The sequence below is a fragment of the Triturus cristatus genome, chromosome 3_2 (assembly GCF_964204655.1).
Source record: "Triturus cristatus chromosome 3_2, aTriCri1.1, whole genome shotgun sequence".
Classification (NCBI taxonomy): Eukaryota; Metazoa; Chordata; class Amphibia; order Caudata; family Salamandridae; genus Triturus; species Triturus cristatus.
The window spans coordinates 160,766,139-160,790,827 of NC_140584.1; the positions used below are offsets into that span (position 1 = coordinate 160,766,139).

The window sequence follows — 24,689 nt, forward strand, 5'->3', positions numbered from 1 at the left end:
AGGAATCACAACTGCTATGTTGAAAGCCAGTGATGAAACGTTTCACTACACACCTACTGCTTGGCCTCACTTCAGTGTCTAATGCATTTCAAAGGGTGATGAATCACATATTTAGTGAGTAACAACAAGTCTTGTTCTTCCAAGATGGTATACTTGTCTGTGGGAAGATGGAGAAGGAACAGTACACGGCAATGACAGATGTACTAGACCTTTTTGCTGAGTTCTCACCTTTACTCAATCGCCTTTTTCAACCCAAGTTCAAAGCCCCGCACGAAGAGGTGGCAGCGAGAGAAAATTATGTGGACTTAGAGTATGGATAAAACCGAACAGGAGGAGGAGGCTGGTGCTGTTTCACATTTTTGGTAACTGAGGTTGTAAGTACGGATTTGGAAGGCGAGGGGGATGGGTGAGGAGGAGTGATGCCAATGACAGACTGAGTGCAGAAGTGGGGAACCCAGAGTCAAAAGTAAGTGCGCGATGGAGATGGGTCGGTGAAAGAAAGTGAGTTTGGGAGTGGACTGGGAGAAAATGAGAACTCCCATGAGGTCAAAATATTTGCCCATTGATTCTTCTGTTGAATTTCGTCATTTATTCGTTGCATCGTTATATGCTTTTGTTTCATAGTTCTGCATATGATTTCTAAATTTATCTTAGCCAATGTTATTCTATTCCCAGTTTTCCCTCCCCTTTGGTTTCTCCACAATGGAATTCTTACCATCCTTTTTTCATATTAACCCCATCAGTGGATGTCAAATGTGTTGATAGGGTAGATATGGGAAGGGGAGGCGTTGTAATCTTAACTTGGGTAGAACTCTGACTTAAAATAAAGCTCCTTTTTTTTGTCCTCAAACTGAACCTTGCGTCTTTCACGTTGGTGGCCCTTGAAAACAAATAGTACAATCAGCTAACTAGAGAGCAGGGTGCTCCACATTGAGAAATACATGCTTTGATATTCTCATGCATCCAATCTTGCACCACCCGCCATTTGTACTCTACAAAAACCAGGGACCTTCCAGGCAGAGTTTAAATAATGTTTTTATTGTGTTATGGATGCGGAGATCACAGATCTCTATAAAATATATCTCAAAAGTAATCCAAACGAAGAGAGACACTGGGGTGAGGATTTCCTCAGACATTGTACCCAATCAGACTTCCTTTGCCAATGATTTCACCAATGTAAAACCACATCAGGACCTCTGTAGCAACCAATCCATTCCTCAGGGCCTCCTGCAAGAGAAACCGCCAATGATTAGAAAATAAAGAATACACAAACTTGGACTCAAAGGTAGAAGGGTTTGCGACTAATGTGCATCATCTATCCTGCAAACCCTGGTTTAAGGGAGCTCGGGGAGGTGGGGGGGGGGGGTGATGTTGGAGTCCATGCTGCTTCTCCTAAATCGTGTGTTTATGCATTGCATATATTTCTTCTTTCAATAAAGGTAGAACGAATATAGTAAGTACACAGTTTGTGACTCAGGTAGCCAGACCTTGCATGACATGCTCTTTTGGCACCTGGGCTCTACCTCACTGCTGGTTAGTCTCTTATACACAAAGACTTGAAAATTTAAAACTTTACATACAAAAGAGGGAGTGAAAATTATAGAATTTTCATGTAAACATTCCTTCTAGCATGTAGGAGGGGAAGTAGCGGAACTACAACTACTAGAAGAGTAAATAACAAAATGCAGAAGAGACAACAGCCCCCTTCAAATGCAGGTTATTCTTGCAGCCTACATTATAAGCTCTGCCAAATTCATTGTGAACCCATATCTGCCAACTATTCTCAATAACCTCTGCATCTTCCCAAAATACTCACTAAGTTTTCTACTATTCTTGGTAAATAGATTAACTTCTTGTACAATTTGCAAACTGTCAATTCAGGCGGTCTTCAGACTCCCAGCCCATCTGTGAGAAGATGCTGTCCCGCCCCATTTCCCTACATACCAATTCCTAGAATACATTAGCACTGCCTTCAGGGCACATGACCTGTAATCTCCAAACCCTTCTCCCCTCTATAGTTGAATACAAGTCAGTTGAGTAAAGCAACAATTACAGCACAGCATTGTATACAATATATCTTGACATTTTCTACATCACAATGTTGCTTCAAAAAGTGACTACCATCAGGGAGGCACTTGTGAGGCCCAAGGGAAACCCAATTCAAACTAAATATCAATTACACTTTTAAAATCACTGGATTCCATTAGCCTTACACCCAGTTTATTAGCTTCTCAACCATTTCAACACAGTATATATTGTGCAAAATAACACCTTAAATTAATGGAATAATACAATTGAGCAGAAGCAGCCTGTAGAAGGAACTACAAACCACACATGAAAGACGAGTTTTCAAACTCCTGCAAATAAAAATATGCTCTGTGGGGAATGGGTGGGGTAAGAGGTTACAGTAATGCATACCATTTATTTTGAGGCCATCACAAACCCAACACTCAAGATTTGAACAGGGGGCCTCCATATTACAGACTGATCTCTGCAATAATTATTTTATCCATCATATCCATCACTTGCTCAGGCATCAACATAACAATCAAAGCTGTTCAGGGGGTGGTATTAAAACATCCATGGGTATGAGAGATGGTGAACGAACTAAGCATCCGCTCCCTGTACACCTTTGCAGACTACCGACAATAATATCCAAAATAAGTTAGTTAGGGTTTCAACTGAAGCCATGTGGGAGAAGTTGGTCAGGGTGGATTCGGCCACAGAGAAGGCAGAGGGACAGATTGTTCTTATTTATCCTTTTCCAGCCATAAGTACAATCTCTAGCAATAGAAAAGGGACATGGATCTCAAGCTACTTCTAACTCCTTCCTGGGTGAAGGCTGTTGGAAGGACTCATTGGTTTTAAAAGGTAGGCTATTTTGTACTCAGTTAATCAGTCACCAAGAAGAGATTCAAGAAGACTGGATTAAAAAAAAAAAGAAGAAAAAAAAGTGTATTTTGAGATTTTTCGAGAACTAGGCTAGTGCAAAGGAGTGGTGGCTGGAGTTTAGTAATTTGAAGGTCGCCCTTAAAAAGGGGAGTGCAACAATGGACTCAGTAGGCCCTTTCTTTTCCCAGACATTGATTACGGGGTAGGATTCACTGGGGACAGCAAGTCTGATTTTCAAAGCCACCAAGCTCCGGTTACCTTGACTGTGAGCTGCGAAAGCTTGCCCGACTGGAAGGACTTCACCATCGCCTTCATGCCGTCAATAGCTTTGGGAATCTCCGCTGGAGAAGGTGGAGTCAGCTCCACTTTCGCATAGTACCAGAAGGTGGCCAATCTGGGTTTGGAGTAAGTAACAGCAGCTAGAAGAGAAAACATGAATCTTAACAAGAGCACATAACTTGGGATAACGGTGTGGGGCTCAAATAAACAATTTCAGGCATTTTTGTGTCCAAAGTACCCTGTCAGACCGCAGATAAGCAGCATTCCGAATGGCCACTTGGAGCACAGTGTACTTGAGGCAGGGTCTAAGCCCACTATCTACTGGCAATCATGAACAACAATAAGTATCAATGACTTCACAAGGAACACCTGTTGGACAGCAAAGCAAAAAGCGCAAGTGATAGACTAGTGTATAAGAGGAATAGAAGAGGATCACAGAAAAACCATGGATTTCATTTCTAGTTTCCCTTTTTTTACCACAATGGGCTATCATTGTAAAATCTCATCTGCTAGAGACTTCTAGCCACAGATTCCTTACTTTAGAATATTCCACAGGTGTCAGGCTGAAACTGGAAATTTTCTAGCAGCACCCCTGCGTATCAGTAGGTGGCGTCATTGGGCTCACATCTGCATCGTCTGCACCCAAAGTGACGTGCGAGGCACCTATGTCGCCCTTAGAGCCGGAACTGGCGCAGCGCTGCCTGTGAAACTGTGCGCTCCCTCAGTGCCCGCTGTAGTGGGCGGCGCAGGCCTCAGCATACCAGGCCCTGACACGGAGCCAGATGGCCATTGTCTGAGGCCTACCTGTACCACGCCTTCCAAGTCAGAGTCTGTGCCTGTTTCCTTTGACAGGCCTGGACAAGGTAATGATTGGGAGGGGTCAGAGGACCCTTATTGTTACCATCATCCCATTGATGACAACTGGTGCAAGGAATTGGCGGATACCTGTGCTTTATACACTTCAAGAGACACTGGCCTGGTATCTCCCCCTATGATTACAGAGGAGGGTGTCTCATTCACAATGGTGGCAATGAGGGCAGCCGAGGTCTTGGACCTTTAGTTGCACACAGAAGTAGTCAAGATAAACATCTTGACAGATGCTCCAGCCAGAAGTCACCCCTTCTGACCCTTTACTCCTATTCAAGGAAGGAAGCCCTTACAGATGTCCTCCTTGGGCCCTGGTCCAGGCATGGCACAGGGGCTTCTGTGCACAAGCTGCCCAACTTCATCGCCTTGCTCCTGTAGATCCCAGTCTCCTCACCAAACACCCCACCCCTGACAGTTTGGTGGTCCAAGCCCTCCCCTCCGGAACAAAATAAGGGCATGTTCCCTACCACTCCAGCAGATACGGTATCCAAAATGCTGGATACTTTTGAGAAGAGTATTTTCTCTTCCACCAGCCTAGCACTGTGGAAGTGAACACTATATGCTTTTTGAGCCGATACCAAGACACTTGGATTCAGTTGCAAAAGTGCTGTATTTGGTCTTCGAGGAGGCTCGAGCCAAATACTTTGGCTTTTGCTGACATGCGATGTGAACTTAACACGACTGACTTGCTGAGCAGAGCAATTTCATTGCTGTTGGTACAAAGATGCCACGCTTGACTCCGAATCACTGGCTTTATCGGAGGATGTCACAGCTTCACTCATGGATATGCCCTTTGATTGCTCTCGCCTCTTTGGTGAGGAGCCAGACTCAGCGCTGGAGCGCTTTAAAGGATAGCATAGCTACAACAAAGCCCTTTGGCCTAAACATTGCCCCAGGTCAATCCCAGTACGCCTTTCCTCCATTCCTTGGCTACAGTAAGGAGTAACCAACCTTGTCCTTTCCTGCCCAGCCACCAGGATTCACAGGCTTTAAGTAGCTGTGAACATGGTTCCCACAGATTAAGTGGGACCACCAGCCAGGACAGCTCAGTCCACCACCCCTCGGCAGCCACAACCTCCAAACCCCTTCAGTTTGCCCTTATACCAGCACAAGCACCCAGTGGAGGGTAAATTCACCATTGCCTGTCTCACTGGAAGTCTATAACATCAGCTGGGGTTTGCAAATTGCGGCCAGTAGTTTGTGACCAGTTGTATGGACCTCTAGTCCTTGGCTCCTCAAAGGACTCCAGCACAAGTTTCCTCCCAGGCTATTCATCATGCCCAATGGGATATTAACTTGGTCTTCAACTTTTCTAATGTGAGCGCTTTTTGAGCCTCTGCACAACTGCCACTTTGCCTGCTTATCATCAAGACTACTTTTCTAGTGGCCATATCAGCCAAGAGAGTCACTGAACAGAAGGAACTTTCTGTGCACCCTCTGTACCCCGACTTTTACCCAAACAAGCTGGTTCGCAGGACCCGCGATTTCTTTCTCCAGAAGGCTGTGACCTTTTCATGTACGTCAAAACATCACGTTGCCTGCCTCCTTTGCTTCACCTCACCCTTCTAAACAAGAGGGTGGACTCCACTGTCTAGATCCTAAAAAGAACGCAGTCATTCTTCCCGGGTTCGCACACAAGATATCCAGGTGGATGATGAACTCTTTGTAGGGACATGTTGGGTCCAATAAAGAGAAGGCTGTGCAGAACCAGGTGGATGATCAACTCTTTGTAGGGACATGTTGGGTCCAATAAAGAGAAGGCTGTGCAGAAACAGACCATCTGATGATGGATAGTGCTCTGCATGAAAATCTGCTACACACTGGCCAAAACCCGTTTGCATGCTTATCTACCACAGCCATGGCTGTGACCACTGCGTTAGCTTGTATTGTCCCTGTCCTGGACATCTTTCAGGCAGCGATTTGGGTGTCTTTTCTCACAATCACAAAGCATTGCTGACTGGATGGTTAGGCCTGTTGTGATCTGCACATTGCTCATTCGGACAGGCAGGGCTTTTTAATCTGATCCATTTCATTTCACACACCCACCTCCAGTTAGGTATTGCTTATCTATTCTAAGGTAAGGAACTCTCCACTGGATGAACAAATACTTACCTTCGGTGATACCTTATCTGGTAGAGACTATCTAGTGGCAGATTCTTCATCAGCCCGTCCATCCTTCCTGCAAATTTATTCAGTAAAGGGTCACTTTTCCTAAGGCCTTAGCATTGCACACCAGTATGTCAGCATTCTTCATGGCTTTGTGCTTTTGGCGTGGAATCATGAAAAGAAACTGACGTCAGCGTGCTGGGGTAGCGCATATACAGGCACCACGCATGTCACTTTTGGTGCCGACATGAAGCTGCAAGACGCCACATACTGGCGCTTAGAGGTACTGATCGAAAATTTCCAGATCCAAGCAGACACCTGGGGAATATTCTAAGACAATCTGAGGCTAGGCAGAGTCTCTATCAGATAATGCATATCCAAAAAGGTAAGTAACTTCTTTTTCAATTACCAAAAGAGGGTCTGTACACAGAACAAAGAAGATTGTTTTCAGGGTAGAAGCACCTAACTAAACATCAGCTTACTTACATAAATAATCATAGGATTGACCATTAAAACAGGCATGACGGTGCTCATGGAACGGTGAGTTAAAAAAAAAAATAATAACTTTCAGGAGCCTATAGACATAAGCAGAGTTACTTTGCGAGATAACCACTATGATGCATTCTTTACTGCAGATCCAGTTGTACATGGATATGAAGGGACCTCAACCATGAGTATGCAGTTTTGCTTAAGCCATTCAGCAAGTTTGCAATACATTTTATGCATATAATTTATTCTACACACTTCACTTGTAACAGAAGTTAATGTGTAAAATCGGTCAGACTCACATGACAGAGTCCTACAACTGTATTCCCATAACACTGCAGTTACAAATTTGCTGGCAACTTTGAGACATATGGAATGCCAACCTTAGCGGCACCAGATAGTTTCAGAAATGTATCTTCTATATCGACTGCACTTGCCTAGTGGCAGACCTACAAGTATAGTTTAATTGACTATTGAACCAGTTCTGCAAGCACATGGAGAAGCCAGACCTGGGCAAAATTGGATTAAGAGAACATGCATCAAAGTTTGCAAAAAAAGAGTAACGGGTGAAGTAAAGCCTCGACGATTAGATTTAGAGAGGCGAGACAAATGTGCAGGACCATACAAAAAGATGCATGACAATGGTACATTCCAATGTTCTTGCTCTTCACATGTAACAGGTTATGTCTTGGGTAAAGATTTTTATGAAAAGTTAGCTAGGCTTTTAGTTTGTAAGCAAACAGAATATTTAACTGCATAATACAGAGCTGTGCATTCAACTGTAACTCAGAGGTATAAATTACAGCAGATTCACACTCAGAATCTCTTCATTTCAGTGTTGATAAAAATATCTGCCTGCCATCCTGGTGGAATATAAACAAAGGCATTTTAATGTGGAAAACCCATGTCTAGGAAAACTAAATAAGCCTACAACACTACTGCTAGGTCACATGACGTGGGGCCCAAGGGTAACATTTTCACAATTAGTAAAGGCTCATATAGCGACAGTGTAGCAAATACCAGACTATTGTGTTACATTTAAAATAAAAGCCAGGAACCGGACTGTAACTTGATTAATCCAAAACTGTTGTACCGCAATTAAGAGCCATGTTGACTGTGACAACCAAACCTTGCCTTGGAATTGAAATTACAAAAACAGACTTGGGTTCCTGAACAGGGTTTGTGGAATCTTGTGCATTTTTGGCCTCTTTACTATTGCAAATCTATTCTGATTAATAGCACAAAAATTATTTTTCCACCTAGAAATTAGAGAAACTGTGTAGTTAAAAAAACAAGCGCTGAGGTGACCCTAACTAAACACCTGCAACTCAATTGGCGGATAGAACAACAGCATTCATCTACTCTCCATAGCTAATAAACATTGCAATCAGTTGTGTCTCTTGAAGAAAGGAGGAGCCCAGAGAGATCTCAGCAAAAGGACACTCATGAGACACAAAACCTTCCAAAAAGAGGTCCGCTACTTACTGAGATAGCTGACATGTACACGTTCCCAGGGTCTGGATTGGATACATTGCAAGCCTCTTGACTGCAGTCCATGGACCACTAACCTAGCCACAAATAATATGCCAAACCAAGTTCCTCATCTAACAGTCACATTTGCCACTGAATCTCCACCATGCATGTCCAGTCCATTGGAATTATGCGGCAAGGGAGGACAAAATTATGCAGCAGGGTCAACTAAATTATGAGGCAAGAAAAAGTTAAAGAATACAGCGTACTGTGGCACATTATAGTATTGCTTCATTATTTTGTCATTTTTACATAAGATATCAGGCTGGGCAAACATTCCACCTCAGTGCCAGTTTAACAACCACATACATTAATAAACAACTGAAAAATGACCAGTCAACCTTTGCAAAGGGCATTCCACTAAGCGGAAACATGTCAACATATTTTATAAAAAATGTTGATCAGACTGAGCAATAAACAATTTTTGTTAAAATCTGCAGACTATGCAGCAGATGATAGATTAAGGGGCAAATGACATTTATAACTGTGTGGAAAATGCAGCAGCATTACCTAATATCAGTGCATTAACCCTGTGGTTTCTTTTTTTCAGGCTCAGCTACGCACAGTGGATTAGTACTATCAGAGCTTTATACGTATTTCTGAAGCTGACAAAATCCAGCACAGATAATCAAGTGTGCCATTAGCATTAAAGTTTTACTTTCTTTCAAGTCCGCAAGTCTGATTTTTTCCCCTTAGGGGTACACTGCTGTAGGAGAGTAGGATCTGCACTTATGTTGCCCCCACTTTTTTTCTGATGTTAACACTGGTTTCTGGCTATAGTCTGGCTGGGTCCCTGCTAATCAGGGCCCCAGTGTCTCTGTTCTCTCTAAACAACTTGGAGTGCATATTAGATGCACTAGTGATTGGATACTGTGGTACCTTATGAGCCCCTAGTATATGGTACCTTGGGTACCAATGGCATAGGTACTTGACAGGCCAACCAGGGGCTGAAGCATGCATTATGCCACCCCTCGGAAGCAGACTAAATCTGACACCACAGGCCTGCTACTGCAGCCTGGGTGAGGTGGTGTTAGCACTCCTCACTGAGATATAGGTTCCCTATATCGCACCTTACAAACACATAAGACTATCAGTCACCCCTAAGGTAGGCCCTATCAATCCTGAGGGCAAGGTGCTTGGTTTACATGTGACGGGGTGCCTCTGCCTGAGCAGGGGCCCTCTGCAGCCCTCAAAGTCTATTCTCTGTAGCTGTTTGTGGATGCGGTTAAACCATATACTCTTAAGTGCATTATAACCTCGCGGTAAATGCTAACTCTGGGAAGACTGCATCAAAACATGTCGTGTTTGGTGTCAAACTCGTTGGAATCATACCCCCACACCAGTAACTGGTGTGGGAATATGATCCCACCCTTCTAGAGGGGGTACACATGTAGCTACTGTGGAAACACGGTAAAATCCTGAAAGAGCCCTGGCATCACAAAATGGATGCCACCAGCACAGACACTGGGCTGCCCTCCTGCTGCTGACCGAAACTCACAGTGGAGGAGGCCCAACAATAGGCATCCTGTCACAGGGAGGTGTCACCACCTTCCAGACAGGATTTAGTGGATTGGGGCTGGGTGGGTGCACTCCTAGAGTGCTTTGAAGTCCTGCACTGGGGGAGCAGTAGGCTCCTTTGTGCATATGCCAGCTCAAACTGGTTCAGGGGCTACCTGCCCCTGCTCTGGCTTAAAACTGGACAAAGGGAAGTGGGTGCACCCACCCACTCCCCTGACCCTCCCAGAGGAGTGGCCATAGAGCTAGTCCCTCCCTTTCCTTTAGTAGAAGTTAGGGAACCCTTGCCATTGCAAACTAGATATTCCTGGACGACGCTCTACAAGAAGAATCCTGGACCTTCGACGTTCCACTACCTTTGTGAGACTGAAAAATCTCCCTTGGAGTCAAGGACTGACTCCCCTGCTTGGCAGGCACCAAAACTTTGCGACCGTTGATGCAAACTTTCCCGCTAGAGTCCGAAGTCCCTGCAGCCCCAGAAGTGGATTTCCTGACTTCGACGGCCATCGTAAGTCCCCAGCAGAGCTGAGGAGAGTGGACCCCACGAGTAATGAGGAACAGCAATACCCAGGTACCGTGCACTATTTGAGTGCAATCCCTTCATGACGTTCTACGAACTTGTGCATTGGACCACGTGTGGTCCAAGCCTCCAGCAGGATTTCCACCGAAGATCAGAGGCCTACCTCGTCCCGAGTAACCGTGTGCTCCTGTGAAGTGAATCCTCCCAAGGTATCTTCAAGATCCCTTGCCAGCTGGCTTGTGAGTCCCCTGAAGACTTTTCTATTGAACCAAAGGGCTCCCCTGGTTGCTCCAGGCCTGCCCCGACTTACCTTTGCTGGGTGAGTCCCTCAGACCTTGCTGGTCTGCACCGCTGACTTTCTTCACATTCCACGAGACTTGCTGTTGCCAAGGCTTGTTGGCTTCAATCTGGTTGCCGACACATCAGTAAGCTGCAGACATCGTGGGACACGCCGAATCCAGCTCCTGGTCGTCGTCTACGCCTCCTGGACCTCGTGGCTGAAGAGTCAAGACACCCGTGATCACCTGAAATCACCCGACATCTGTGGGCATCCATCTTCCTGGGCCCGGGTCACTGGCAAGTGACTTTGAAAACTGTCTCCTCTGCTTTCAGGTCTTCTTTCTTCAGAACCCATCCTTGGATTCCACCGGACACTTCTCCTGTCTTCATAAGCAGCAAGTCTTCTTTGGCTCACATTGAAAACGACGCTGCGACCTGACACCAGAGACACCTATGCACCCAGCTTCTCTGGGTGAGGTAACTCAAGCACTCCGGTGCTCCTGTGTGTTGGCTCTAGAACTACTTACCCTGTAAGTGACTTGCTTGTAGACTCTCCCGAAGTACCCAAAAACTTTAAAATTCCAACCGCGACTTGCTCCATTGAAGTCTATTGGGATCCGCGGCAGTGTTCTCACACTGCAAGCATCTCCCGTGGGTCCTTTACTTACCTGCCTTGGGTGGATTAGTGAGGCCACAGGGCTTTTGAAGACCTCAGGCCTTCTCCCTTCTCAAGTCGTTCTTCTTATACCTCTTTTTTAGTATATGGTGTGGTATATATCCCTAGGGACCCAGCCATATTAGTGCTTAATTTGTTGTGAAACATTGATTTGTGCATATGTTCCTGACTTCTAATCTCATAAAGAGATTAGTAGAGCATGTCTAGAAATATATATATATTTATACACACACACACACACATATATATATATACACACACACACACACACCTGTGTGGTGTCCTTTCATTTAGTAATTCAAGAGATTATAAGGTAAAACAAGCTGCTTTACATTCCTCAGAGACTTAGCCTGAAGGCTGCTCTCCACAGCATCACTAAGATAGCTTTCTTTAAAAGGTTGTCTTAACCCTATCTACCATAATAGTTGAATTGGACTGGTGCAAGGTGGCCACTTTAACTAGTGACCAGCATATGCCAGGACAACTTCTCACAACTGCTGAGGTTACTGAATGATGTAGGTTCTGCATTGCAAGAATACCAACCCAGGATCCCAACTCAAACCCCTTTCCCTCCAGCAACTTTCAATTAACTTTAAGCTCACTAACTTGTCCCTTTTTTGCCTTTCTTTCTCTGTGACAAAGGCTGAAAAATCCCAGGTCATCAACAAGCACTGGCAAAGCCAGCAAGTCTTACTTTTGTGACTCATTGGATTTGCAGATGCAGTACAGCATCAGCACAAAAAAAACACCCAAAAAACAATGTAACACTTCTGGCATGCACCTGCCTTATTCAGTAGGCACACTAAATGATGCAGGTGCATTTTATTCTATATTTTTACCAATCCAAGGTGATAGATGCCTCTAGGCTCTGAAAATAAAAAAAAAATCTATTTTAAATTGCACTTTAACGTGTTTCTGCAAGGTCTCATTTGTTGCCAGCCATCCATAAAAAATAAACATTTAAAGAACAGCAAGCCATGTATACACAAGGTGGAGCACTGTAGGGGAAGCAATGAGGAGTAGGATGAAAGTGCATTGATAAAATGGAATAAAAACCAGGAAGGCAGAGAAGGGAGGAAGAAGGAGTGCATGTTATGGTGGAGGAGAGAGCAATATGGAGTATGCAGGCAAACATGTGGGAGAGAGGTGGAAAATACATACACTCTCATTCAGTGCTTAACGAAAAAAAAACATTTACTAAATGTGAGCATATAAGAAAAATAGTCAGCAATCAAAAGGACGGCAAAGAGGCTATTCTATCGAATAAAAAGTGCAAAAGATTGACAAAGTGAATCAATGGTGAGCAACAAGCTTTCAAAACCATTCCCCTCCATAGTTGTCTTAAGATAAATATGAAACTACGTAAATCAGGTTCACAAGCACCGTATAATTCTAGAGACAAGAAAGCATCCCGACAAGTCCAACTCCACCAAATTTAAGGCGGAAGTAGAATTCTGCCCATGTGTATGCAAACCTTTTGTGAAACACTAACTTCACTTGCTGACATGACCACTAGACCAGGCTGCTGTTCCATAAGCAACGCTCTAACTGTGACAAACTAGATCAGGGGTTTTCCTGCATAGAGGGCAAAGAGTGGGCAGGCTTTCCTCTAGCTGGGTGCGAAACATGTACAGTGTATACATGTGTGCAGCCCCCAATGTCTTGTCAACTCAAAGCCTGCTTGTTTCTTAGTAAAATAACAGTCCACCAAATTCCTAACTGATGTGGACTGCGGGTAATGACATGGCATATTTAAGGACATTTTAATATGTGAAATGTATTATGCTTTCAGGAACATAATCAAAATTCTGATTTTCTATTATTTCCTATTTAGACTGCAGGAATTTCCTTTAAATCAGCGGATATGAAGGCCATTTGAACTATATAGAGTCATGTGTCTAGAACAAGACATAGGCCTTCGGGCACACAATAAAAACACCTTTAATGATACTGTAAGGATTTAGGGGCTCAATTGTGAGCAGACCAAGAAACAGTCTCTTTATTTACGCTGGCAAAGAACAGAACGTGTGAACATTAAAAAAGTGACAGTACCACAGGCTTTGAAACACTAAACTAGGTGGTCTCCATCCTTTTCTGTAGTGAGAGCTACTTCTGATCAGTGAAAATCATCGCGAGTTACTAAAGGCTAAACAAGAATTGTTTACCAAGCACCCCAACTTTCACTGGCTATGCCGAATGTCCGCAGAACCAGAAACTATGGTTTGAACAAAATACTTTGATTATAGGCACTACTGTTTCCGAGCAGTTTTCTGTCTATTAATTTAAGTTTACATATGAGAAAGAGACATATGCATTGTATTTTGCAGATCACTCCAAGTGCAGTACTGTAGGAGCTAACTGTTCAGGCTAGTACAATCAAAAAGAGACAGAACATTACTACTCTCCTAGGGGTTGCTGAAGCATGTCAGTCTCAAGGTAGCCCAGGTTTACTGTGAATCAGAAGAATGGGTAAAAAACAAAACATACTTTCTGACAGACTGACTCATATGCTGTTCTCGGAGACCTTAAGAGGAACTCTTAAGGCACTCTGACAGTTGTGTTGCTACGTGAGGAGAATGGTCCTCTGTACTCCAATTTTACTTACCTTTCACCTATGAACTTGGTGTCTAAGAACTTGTTGCAAACACACAAAGCTGACTATGCTACAAGGAGGGTTGGCCGGCTCCTGCGGTCCTAAAAGCTGCATTAAGTCCAGACACAAACTATGAAACATTTATATTAGAAACAGTCTCACTTATATGCACTTTGGTGGAAAGGAGAGGATGTGGCGCAGCAGCCAGAGTTACTGGCTCGGTAGCTGGGGATCCGGGTTAGAGTCTTGGCGTCAGCGCAACATCCTGCGATTCTGGGCAAATCACTTAATCTCCCCATGCCTATAGACAGAGCCTCAATACCCTCAGAGGTGATAAGCTGCGCTATATCAATCTACAAACTTAACTTCATATGTTGCAAGGGCAAAAAAAAAAAAACACTAAGCAAATATGGGGCCTATCATAATACCAACTGTACTCAATGTTAGCAGGAACTGCTATGTTAAAATGTTCAGCAAGTACACGATACATTAATGCATTTTACAAATAGAATTTATGTGGGTATTAAAGAAAGTTTCCAAAGAAAATATAAATGTATGGGGTTGTTGGTGAAAATGACCAATACAACCAAAAAGTATCCCACCAGAGGTCATGGGGGTTATTGCCTATAATGCACCAAACACAGTGTAGAGGGGTTGGTCATCCCTCCTGGGTACGCTATGTCCGCCTTATTTGTGCGGGGACGGAAAAAAAATCCTTTTTTATATACAACCCTCACACACTCAAGTAGTGTCATGCTTCATCATCGGGTTCACCCTGACTCCCAAGGGTCAGAGTGGGCTCAACCATATTTCAGAGAGCACTTAATAGAAGAGTGACTAGGGGGCTTAACTAGAGATTAAAATCCCTCACCTTCTCCTAGGTATCCCTTTATTAGTGGAGCTGATGGGGACAATAAAATACTAACTTTTGGGCAATGTGGACTGTTATGGTCCTATGGCCCTATTTTGTAGACCAACATGTTTCAGCCCTACTCTAAGGCCTAACAAGGTGCAGGGCTTTCATAAGGGTATCAGAACAATACCTCCCTGATAAATCGGTCAAATTAACAGCTGGCAGAATAACGCCATGCTCTTTTTAAGGGGCAGTGTTAAAACTTGCCCGTCAGTGGTCGTTGCGGTGAATCACCTGCAATAGAAGAATTCACGGCAGGTGTAATGTTAAACTCACATGACATTTGGGCAGATTGAAGATATATTAACTGAAGTTATTAAGGAAGCATGCACATCCCACTGCATGCAGGTTTAAACAGATGTGTCTATTGCAGACAATCATTCAAATCAGTTGCGTATCTCCTTTTTAGTAATGATAAACATTTACTTCTTATCATGACTCCATTCATTCAGCCACACTGGTTGTGTGGGTCTTCTGTTATGGAGCAATATACTAACGACCCCAGAAATCTAATTTCGGTATTTAATTATTATGACTTATGCGAAGGAAGTCAACAACTCCCAGAACGAAGCCAACACCATAACGCATTAAGAAACATACTTTTAGAATAGATTTTCTGCGTAACACACATACAATATAGTAATGGCACGGGGTGGGGTGCGTGCTGCAATACTCACTCAAATTTATTGGGTGTTCAAGCACCTCAGGAGCGAAGGTGGGGCTTTCCATAGTCACACACTGTCTGCAAAGTTAGTGGAAAGAAAGCAAAGCTGCAGATATTGGAGCAGGAGTTCCAGTAAAAGATCTTACCTCGTAGATTTGCGAGCGACCCCCTGTCAACAGACCAGCAGAGTACGGTCGTACCACTTACTTCGTCAAGGGAACAGCCCTGGCAATTAACCTAAACTGTCCTCCGTGTCTCCAGGCTTTCGATGAGAAGGTGCTGGGAGGCACCTGTGTTTAAGTAGCAGCATTGGTGGGTAAACGCTGGTCTGTTCCGCACCACGTGATCGGTGGGCGGCATGACCAGCGTTCTATGTAATGCTCAACTACAAAGAAACCCACTTCTTGATAGGAAATTAAGTTAGATGTCTAGGGGCTCTGAATGGAACTCAAAAGAAGAGGAATGATTTTGTATGACAACTTTTTTTTTTTAAACTGAGTGATGTTTAACGGTTCGGACTATGCGCGGTATTTATAATAACCTTGGGTATTATGGTAGTGAGGATAGTTGATATGGGGGTGCAATGTGGGCATCTAGCCACCAACAAAAGGCCTCACAATTCCTTAGCTACATTGGTTTTTAACGAAATGCTAAGACCATGGCTTTAAGAACTATAGGATGCGGATAAGTTATGTCATGTGAACAATGTGGTCATCAAGTGAAATACATCCTATAGGAATATTGCAAGATATATGTACCTACATAGTCCTTGTTGGGTAGAACCCTACATAGGTGCGTTCTTTTATATTAAACTAGTTCCACCTGTATATTCAAGAAGCTGTGTGCTCAGGTTAACCCCTTGCATGCCCGCCCCTTTCCCCGCCCAGTGCCGCGCCTTCCATTAGCGGGCGGAGTTCATGACGAGCTGGACTCGTCATGGGCACAGCGCCACCGCAGCCCATGACGAGTCCAGCTCGTCATGGGCACTGAAGGGGTTAAAATACTGCTGGTGAATGATTCCCTACACAGTCTGACAGTCTTTTTATTCAGTATCGCATATATAGAGATATGTGTCTCCCGGGGCTTACGATGGTTAGCATCTCAGTTGTCCCCATGGAATTTTGTCATTCAATCCCGTGTTGGGTGTCTCTAGCTTATACACCCAGCATTGTTCCTTGGTCAGTAGGTTCTTTGTTATAGCCCTGGCATTGTCCATTCTTTCTATTATCGTCCATTTCACATCCACGTCAGAATGTCGTTTCTACGGGAAGTGTGCTGTCAATTTTGTGGAGCTTCTCTAGCACCGTATAGTGCTCCTGTGTTCACTGATTCTGATTTTTCTTGATGTCAACCCAAATATGCTCTCCTTCAAACCAGCTCATGTAAAGACAAGCTATGCTCGGGGCAAAATGTACTGCCCATGGAAGTCCCATGTTGTTGTAAGTATAGTTGGTCTTCAAACTGGAAGAAGTTCTCCGTTAAGGCAATATGAGCGAATGTCATAATCCAGCGAATTAGGGCTTGCCAGGGACAGTCTTCATTTTTAAGAGTCCCCCAATGACACGTAGGCTCTCTTCTTGGGGGGTGCTCGGGTAAAGTGCTTCTACATTTAAGCTTTTCAAGGTCTCCGTGTTAGGGTCAAAATCCATTTAATTGAGGAGGTTCAGAAGATGTTTGAGTTTCTTTGATATAGGACCTAATCTTGGTAACCAAAGGGCAAAGGAACCAGTCAGTGTACTGGGATAATGGTTCCAAAAGTGAACCAATCCCAGAGACGATGGGCCTGCCTACAGGTGGTGTTCGTCCTTTATGGATTTTGGGCTGTGTATAGAATAGAGGCATTCTTGGTTCCTGTGTACGCAAAAATTCCTGTTCATCCTGCCAAGATGATAATACAACACTTAAAACCGATATTTTAATCAAATTGTGACATAGCTGTACCTGCTTCAAGCCCCTGTCTACTCTTCGAACTCCGTAATATTCTATAAAAGGATGCGTTCTGTGGCCTGCACAATACCAATGTTAACCACAGAAGTTACCACCATCAACCAAAAACGCCCCTTAATAAATCTGTTGTTACTACCAATGAGATGCTATTCTTAAGCATACCAGTTCATGATCGAAAGCAATAGTGCTTGAGTATATGAGCCAAAGCAATAACCTTCTCTCTGCATTCCCAGCCCATGGACTGGACTAAGGACTCCCAACCCATCCATGTCCATTAACTACACAAATATATTCCATCTCAGTTCATGGTCTCAGATAATGGCCTTCCTATTGCTAACTTAGTTCTGAGTAAAGCCAATAATGTATTTCTGCTGCCACAGTCATAATCCCCAAAAATACCTTTCTCTGCACCACCACACTTAGTGGTTCCTTGTTCCCCATCAGTCCTGGGCTTTAATTCTACAGATCATCCTAGTCCAATGATTTAAACAATGCCCTTCACTTATTCTAGCTTAGTTCATTAACCCAACCTAGAACTCCCTCTCTTCACCCATGAATTCAAATTACATTCTCCTTTTTTTCTCCCAAACCAGGGGCACAACTAATCGCGCAGCCTCTAATGAACCAATCCACAGATTAAAGAAACCTTACTTTAAGTCCAGTTCTTGGTCATCGCTAACGACCTTCGTTATATCATACAGGCCCAAGGATCCATCTAATAGCCTATCATGCGATACTCAAGTCTATGGATATAACCTACTGGAGAAGACTTAAATGAAGACAAACACCAAGTGTATATTCTCAGCACGCCTTTCATTCATACATTTAGGGCTAATTGCAGATCTTCACGTTCTCAATTAGAAATCCTTTAGATACTAGTCCACGAAGCTGCACTGAGGAGGACAACGCCAGTGCTGCAGCTCCGCCCGCTGAGCCACAGACGGGCACCTCTTTTACAACTCACATAAGCTTCAAATAGCGAGATATAGAACCCAGTCAGGCTGCTTTAGGTGTGCCATTGGGCAGCTGGCTGTGAGCCATAAATAGCAGAACCATTGGCGTTGTTCAAGAGCTGACCCGGTGGCATGGCACAAATTACCTAAATACAGGTCAAACATACAAAAAAACGTGATGGGTGGCCACCTTAATTACTAACTACCATTGTACTACCTACACCACAGAGCCTCTGGATTCAAGATAGCCTGGCTGATGAGGGTTATGAACCCGAAACCGGTCCCAGGATGCTTGTTTCCCGTCCAGGGAAGACATGGCTTGGCAGTTCAGGCTGGACTGTTCCCATGAGGCATGGGGTCAGACTGATTTGCATATGGCCATGTCTGAACTGGGGGGTGGGGGTGGAGTGAGCTAAAGAATGATGATGGATTGTGACCTAGTTTAGGACACCCCCCGCGCCGCACGGCCACCAGCTGCTGCGTGTGCCCCCCAACTACCTGCCTCTGTGCTCCGGCTGCTGCCGCGAGACCACGCCCCCTGCCTCGAGCAGCGTGGTCGGTGCTCTCTATCCTGCCTTGCGCCACTGTCTCTGCTGAATTGTGCCCCTAATTGTACCACTGTGTCCCTAATTGTACTTGCTGTTTTTTGTATATTGTTTTCCTTTTTTGCCTGCTTGCCTGTTGTCCTTGCTCGCCCCGTCTCCTCCCTCCCCGCTCCCGCTTCCCGCCACCGCCGCTAAACCCCGCCCCTTTCTTCATTCTGTACCCTCCCCGCTCCCGCCTCCCAGCTGCTCCGCCCCCCCTCGCACTTCGCCATAAATGGCGACCGTGCGAACGCGCAGCGGTCACGCGCAGCGGGTGCGCAGAAGGCGCGCCAAAGGTAAGCCCGTCTGCGCCCGTCCGCGCCTGGCCCTCGAGGACTCCTGCCCACCCGCTTGACGTACACCGCCGCCACCCTCATCGCTCTCAACTCCGGCCGAATCCCAGGTTGCCACCGAGCCACCCCACGACGCACCCACGGACCCTTCAGCTGCCTCGCCTGCATTCGGACCTGCCCTACTCCAGCACCCAAGCCGAACACCAGCAGCAACCACCTCAAGTGCATCCTGCTCAACACCCGCTCCGTCCACAGACATGCCATCGAACTCTGGAACCTCCTCGACACCACAGCTCCTGACGTCGCCTTCCTCACGGAAACATGGATGAACGCCTCTTCAGCGCCCGACATCGCCATCGCCATCCCAGAGGGATACAAGATCACCCGGAGGGACCGCACCGCCAACCAGATGGGAGGAGGCATCGCCGTCATCCACAAGAACACCATCCGCATCACGACACCTTAACGACCGCCGAACACCTGCACTTCCAGATCCACACCGACCCGAAGACCACCCTCAGAGGCACCTTGATCTACCGACCCCCGGGACCACGCACACAATTCAGCGAGGACATCGCCGACTTCATCAGCCCGCATGCCCTCCGCTCCGCCGACTACATCCTCCTGGGGGACCTCAACTTCCACCTGGAGAACAACAACGACCGCAACACCTCCACCCTGCTCGACAACCTCGGACTCAAGCAGCTGGTGTCCACCCCCACCCACCTCGCCGGACACACACTCGACGCCATCTTCTCATCCAGCAAAGACATCACCTTCAGCCACGCCACAGGACTCCACTGGACGGACCACAGCTGCGTCCACTTCACCTTCAAAAGAACGACGATCCACCACCACCAGCAACAGGCTGCCCGAAGAAGCTGGAACAAGATCACAGCCGACCAGCTCGCCGCTTCCCTGAGCCAGCACCCTCCTGCCAGCTCAGCGAACCCCAGCCAGGCCGCCGACAACCTCACGAAGTGGATCAGCAACTGCGCGGACGAACTCGCCCCACTGAGGACCCCGCCCAGCAGACCCGGCAGCAAGAAGGCCCCATGGTTCACCGACGAACTCAAGAGCTCCAAGACGAACTGCCGAGCCCTCGAGAAAGCCTGGAGAAAGGAACCAACACCGGACAACATGACCACTCTCAAGCTTGCCACCCGGAAGCAACACCAACTGATCCGCACCGCCAAGAAAACTGCATTCAAGAACCGGCTGGACAACAACGCACACAACTGCAAGGAACTCTTCAACATCGTGAAAGAGCTCTCCAACCCCAACGCCGGAAACAACGACATCACCCCATCGCAAGACCTCTGCAACTCCCTCGCCTCCTACTTCCACAACAAGATCGCGGACATACACAACAGCTTCAGCATTCAACCGACGCACGCCACGACCACAGCAACGCCGCCCACCACCACCCTCCGCGCCTGGACTCCGACCACCACCGAAGACACCATCCGCATGATGAACTCCGTCCACTCCGGATCTCCGACCGACCCCTGCCCTCACCACGTCTTCAACAAGGCCGACGCTGTCATCGCACCCCACCTGCGGGACATTATCAACACCTCCACCTTCCCTGAGAGCTGGAAGCACGCCGAACTCAGCGCTCTACTCAAGAAACCTACAGCGGACCCCACCGAACTCAAGAACTACCGCCCCATCTCACTCCTCCCGTTTCCTGCAAAAGTCATCGAGAAGACCGTCAACAGACAGCTTGCCGCCTTCCTCGAGACGAATGGATCCCTCGACCCCTCACAGTCTGGCTTCCGAGCCAACCACAGCACCAAGACCGCCCTCATCGCCGCCACCGACGACATCCGGGACCTGATGGACAACGGAGAAACAGCGGCCCTCATCCTCCTAGACCTCTCCGCGGCATTCAACACTGTCTGCCACCGCACCCTAGTGCAGCGCCTCAGCAATGTCGGAATCCAGGAGAAGGCACTGGAATGGATCGTCTCCTTCCTCGACGGAAGAACACAGAGAGTCCACCTACCACCGTACAAGTCAGAGGCCACCGAAGTCATCTGCGGCGTCCCTCAAGGATCCTCGCTGAGCCCCACCCTCTTCAACGTCTACATGAGCCCCCTCGCGGCCATCGCACGCCAGCACAACCTCAACATCATCTCCTACGCTGACGACACCCAGCTGATCCTCTCCCTGACCAACGACCCCGCCGCCGCCAGAGCCAACCTACACGAAGGGATGAAAGATGTAGCCGAGTGGATGACGACCAGCCGCCTGAAACTGAACTCAGACAAGACGGAGGTCCTCATCTTGGGCCCCTCGCCCTCCGCCTGGGACGACGCCTGGTGGCCCCCCGCCCTGGGCACCGCACCCAAACCGACGGACCATGCACGCAACCTGGGCTTCATCCTGGACTCCTCCCTCTCCATGACCAGACAAGTCAACGCCGTCTCCTCGTCATGCTTCAACATCCTGCGCATGCTACGGAAGATCTTCTGGTGGATCCCCACGGAGACCAGGAAGACAGTCACCCAGGCCCTCGTCACCAGCCGACTGGACTACGGCAACGCCCTCTACGCCGGAACCACCGCCAAGCTCCAGAAGAGACTCCAGCGGATCCAGAACGCCTCAGCCAGACTCATCCTCGACATCCCACGAAACAGCCACATCTCTGGACACCTGAGGAACCTGCACTGGCTCCCCGTCAACAAAAGAATCACCTTCCGTCTCCTCACCCACGCACACAAAGCCCTACACGATCAAGGCCCGAGCTACCTCAACAACCGAATCAACTTCTACGCTCCCAAACGCCACCTCCGATTAGCCAGCCACGCCCTCGCCGCCGTCCCCCGCATCCGAAGAGCGACTACAGGAGGAAGGTCCTTCTCCTACCTGGCCGCCAAGACCTGGAACTCCCTCCCGACTGACCTGCGCTTGACCCAAGACCATCTCTCCTTCAGGAAGAAGCTCAAGACCTGGCTGTTCGAGCAGTAGCGCCCCCCCCTCCCCCCAAGCGCCTTGAGACCCTACGGGTGAGTAGTGCGCTATATAAATGTCATTGATTGATTGATTAAACCCAGATCAGTTGACTGGGGGTGAGTGTTTGAGTTACTCGTGCGCTCTGTCCATCATTCCCTTTGGCATCACCTCTTTTACAACTCACATAAGCTTCAAATAGCGAGATATAGAACCCAGTCAGGCTGCTTTAGGTGTGCCATTGGGCAGCTAGCTGTGAGCCACAAATAGCAGAACCATTGGCGTCCTTCAAGAGCTGACCCAGTGGCAGGGCACAAATCACCTAAATGCAGGTCAAACATACAAAAAACGTGATGGGTGGCCACCTTAATTACTAACTACCATTGTACTCTCTACACCACAGAGCCAACCAATGACCTCCTTTCTGTCCACCCACTACGTAGATACAAATAATGTCCTTCTCTAAGCGGTCTCAGTCAATTGGTCTGTGTCAAGGAACCTGCCTTGCAATATAACTAGGGGTCCCAGTTTTCCGTTTTTACAGATAATTACACACAAAAAACTATTTTTACTGTCGGTATTCATTTTTAAATACAGAAAATAGGCCATCTTTGGATTATTTTTTCCTACTGACAATCATGAGTGACAGGTCAGTAGGGGTACAGACTGAGAGGTAGAGAAGATGAATAAAGACAATAGATTTACCAATTAAGTGCAGATCTACAGTTATTTCTGCTATTCTAAAATGCAAGTGTGTTATATTCCAATGTTCTCATTAGTTCTCTATTATATCCTCTGTTGTAATGGTCTTGGTGTATGTTGCATCATAGCCATCTTTAGTTATCAGAATGACAGCTTCTTTGAAGCTCCAGGGTAGTCAGTTGTTGCTGTGGGCTGACGATGGGGGGCTGCTCAGTGAGAGTCCTTGGTGCTGCCTTCCTTCTTTGTAGAATAAACCTACTCTTCAACCTCTACTTTATTGCGGATTGCCTTATTAAGATACAACAAAGTTTTTCAGATAAAGCTATTACACTGTATACTGCATAAACCTTTTGGACATTCAAATGCGAGTATACATTAATTAGTGAAATTAATGTGGAAAAATACCCACTGCAGCTTAATTTACATAGAAAACAAAACAAAAAATACATAAAAAATAAATATGGATAAATTCAGACAGAAATGTCCCAAAAATATATACCATAAAACGGAGAGCCCTAAATATAACACAAAAAGGAGTGGGTGAAATTAAATGACACCGGCTAATTTTGTGTTGCGCTTGTTAGGAAAAATTCCCTAAAGTACACCATTAAATTAGTCTGTTCGTGCAAAACGTTTAACGTTTGCACATGGAATAATACAGACAGCCAAAACGTGAGCGTCTTACCCGCGCCACTTACTTTTTTCGTGCTATTTTTTTAACCGCAAATTGCGTTCTCATGTCAAAAATGACAACGTTTGCTTTTGGAGCTAAAATATAGCGCTAAATGTGAGGTTTGCATTATGCACAACCTAACAATAATTTTCGTAAGATTTCACGTAACCATACAAAAAAAAGTTTACCAAATTTCACACACCCCTACGAATAACACTCCTTAGAATTTTGTGGACAACCAATGACACTCGTGCCCTGTCCAAAGCAAATGAGTCTATCCGGCAGTCTAGGTCAAGGAAATTATCATACTTGCTCTCCAGCACTCACACCTACATGACCAATCCATAGATGAAAAAACACGATCCCTGCAGAGTACACATCAATGCACGGAAGCACACATCCACACCCTACAACTGACTTCGCAAGTGTTGTTATTTTAAAGTGTTATACACAAAATGATTACCCAATTTATGAGTAATCGCATAATCGATCTATATAGGATGCCCCCTGAGGTGGCCCAGTAATCAAGCGGTCACACACATGAATGTCTGCAAAGAGTAAAGAAGGGGATGATAGGTCACCGGCTCTGCACTCCCTTCTTTCCACCCAACCCCCTTCCCCCGAACCCTTCTTCTCTAGCTCTTACCGCCCACCAGCTGCGGTCCACGAGTAGTCACGGTCTTGAGGAGTCGCTGAGCTGCCTGAGCCATGACTGCGGGAGAGGTGAGGTGACCGTGAAGGAACAGGCGAGACGAGAGGAGAGAGCGTCTACAGGTCAAAGAGAAGGGCGCAGATGGGGTAGAGCGTTAGCGGAACTAGAGAGAGGAAAACGCGAGAAAAAAGCGTCACGCATCAGCGAGAGGGAAATTAGAAGACAGAGTGTCCGCAGAACCAACGAGAGTGAGATTAGGAGACAGTGCGCCGCGTCGGATGCCATAGAGAGGTCGAGTGAGGATTTCCAAAGTTTGACGGGTCTGGGGTGGCAGTCCTATCAGGTTCAAGACCCAGAGAGAGAGGCCAATAATCACTCCTGACTTCAGAGCAGGGCGTTTTATGGTTCCTTGGACTACTAATTTGCTATTTAAACTTTATAGTGTTAGTATTTGCGGAAAGTACAACGTTACCCAAAATAATCTGAGGTTTATATATTATTTTTACTCCAGTCCTACAAAATTTTGGAGGAAACTCTCTAAATATTTTAATAGGGGAGTGAAAGGTCATTTAGTATTTCTGGTACATTGATGTATCTAGATCTGCTCGCA

At 46.2% G+C, this 24,689-nt stretch overlaps 1 protein-coding gene across 1 annotated transcript; it reads right to left on the reverse strand.

Annotated features, from left to right (window-relative positions):
* Positions 1-1,017: 1,017 nt before the first annotated feature.
* Positions 1,018-24,246, reverse strand: ATP5MG (ATP synthase membrane subunit g). The gene is made up of 3 exons (XM_085647402.1): positions 24,074-24,246; positions 3,151-3,311; positions 1,018-1,227 (listed from the first exon to the last, which is right to left on the reverse strand). The coding sequence occupies exons 1-3, from the start codon at positions 24,135-24,137 to the stop codon at positions 1,129-1,131; spliced, it is 324 nt and encodes a 107-aa protein (XP_085503528.1). The 5' UTR covers positions 24,138-24,246; the 3' UTR covers positions 1,018-1,128.
* Positions 24,247-24,689: the final 443 nt, after the last annotated feature.

Bases quoted from the DNA above. Each gene is read 5' to 3' on its own strand.
- ATP5MG (XM_085647402.1), bottom strand. From the start codon at position 24,137: ATGGCTCAGGCAGCTCAGCGACTCCTCAAGACCGTGACTACTCGTGGA. The intron at 3,312-24,073 runs GTAAGAGCTAGA...TTTCTCTTCTAG, and splicing joins TGGACCGCAGCTGGTGGGCG to CTGCTGTTACTTACTCCAAA. The intron at 1,228-3,150 runs GTAACCGGAGCT...TTTCTCTTGCAG, and splicing joins TTTCGCAGCTCACAGTCAAG to GAGGCCCTGAGGAATGGATT.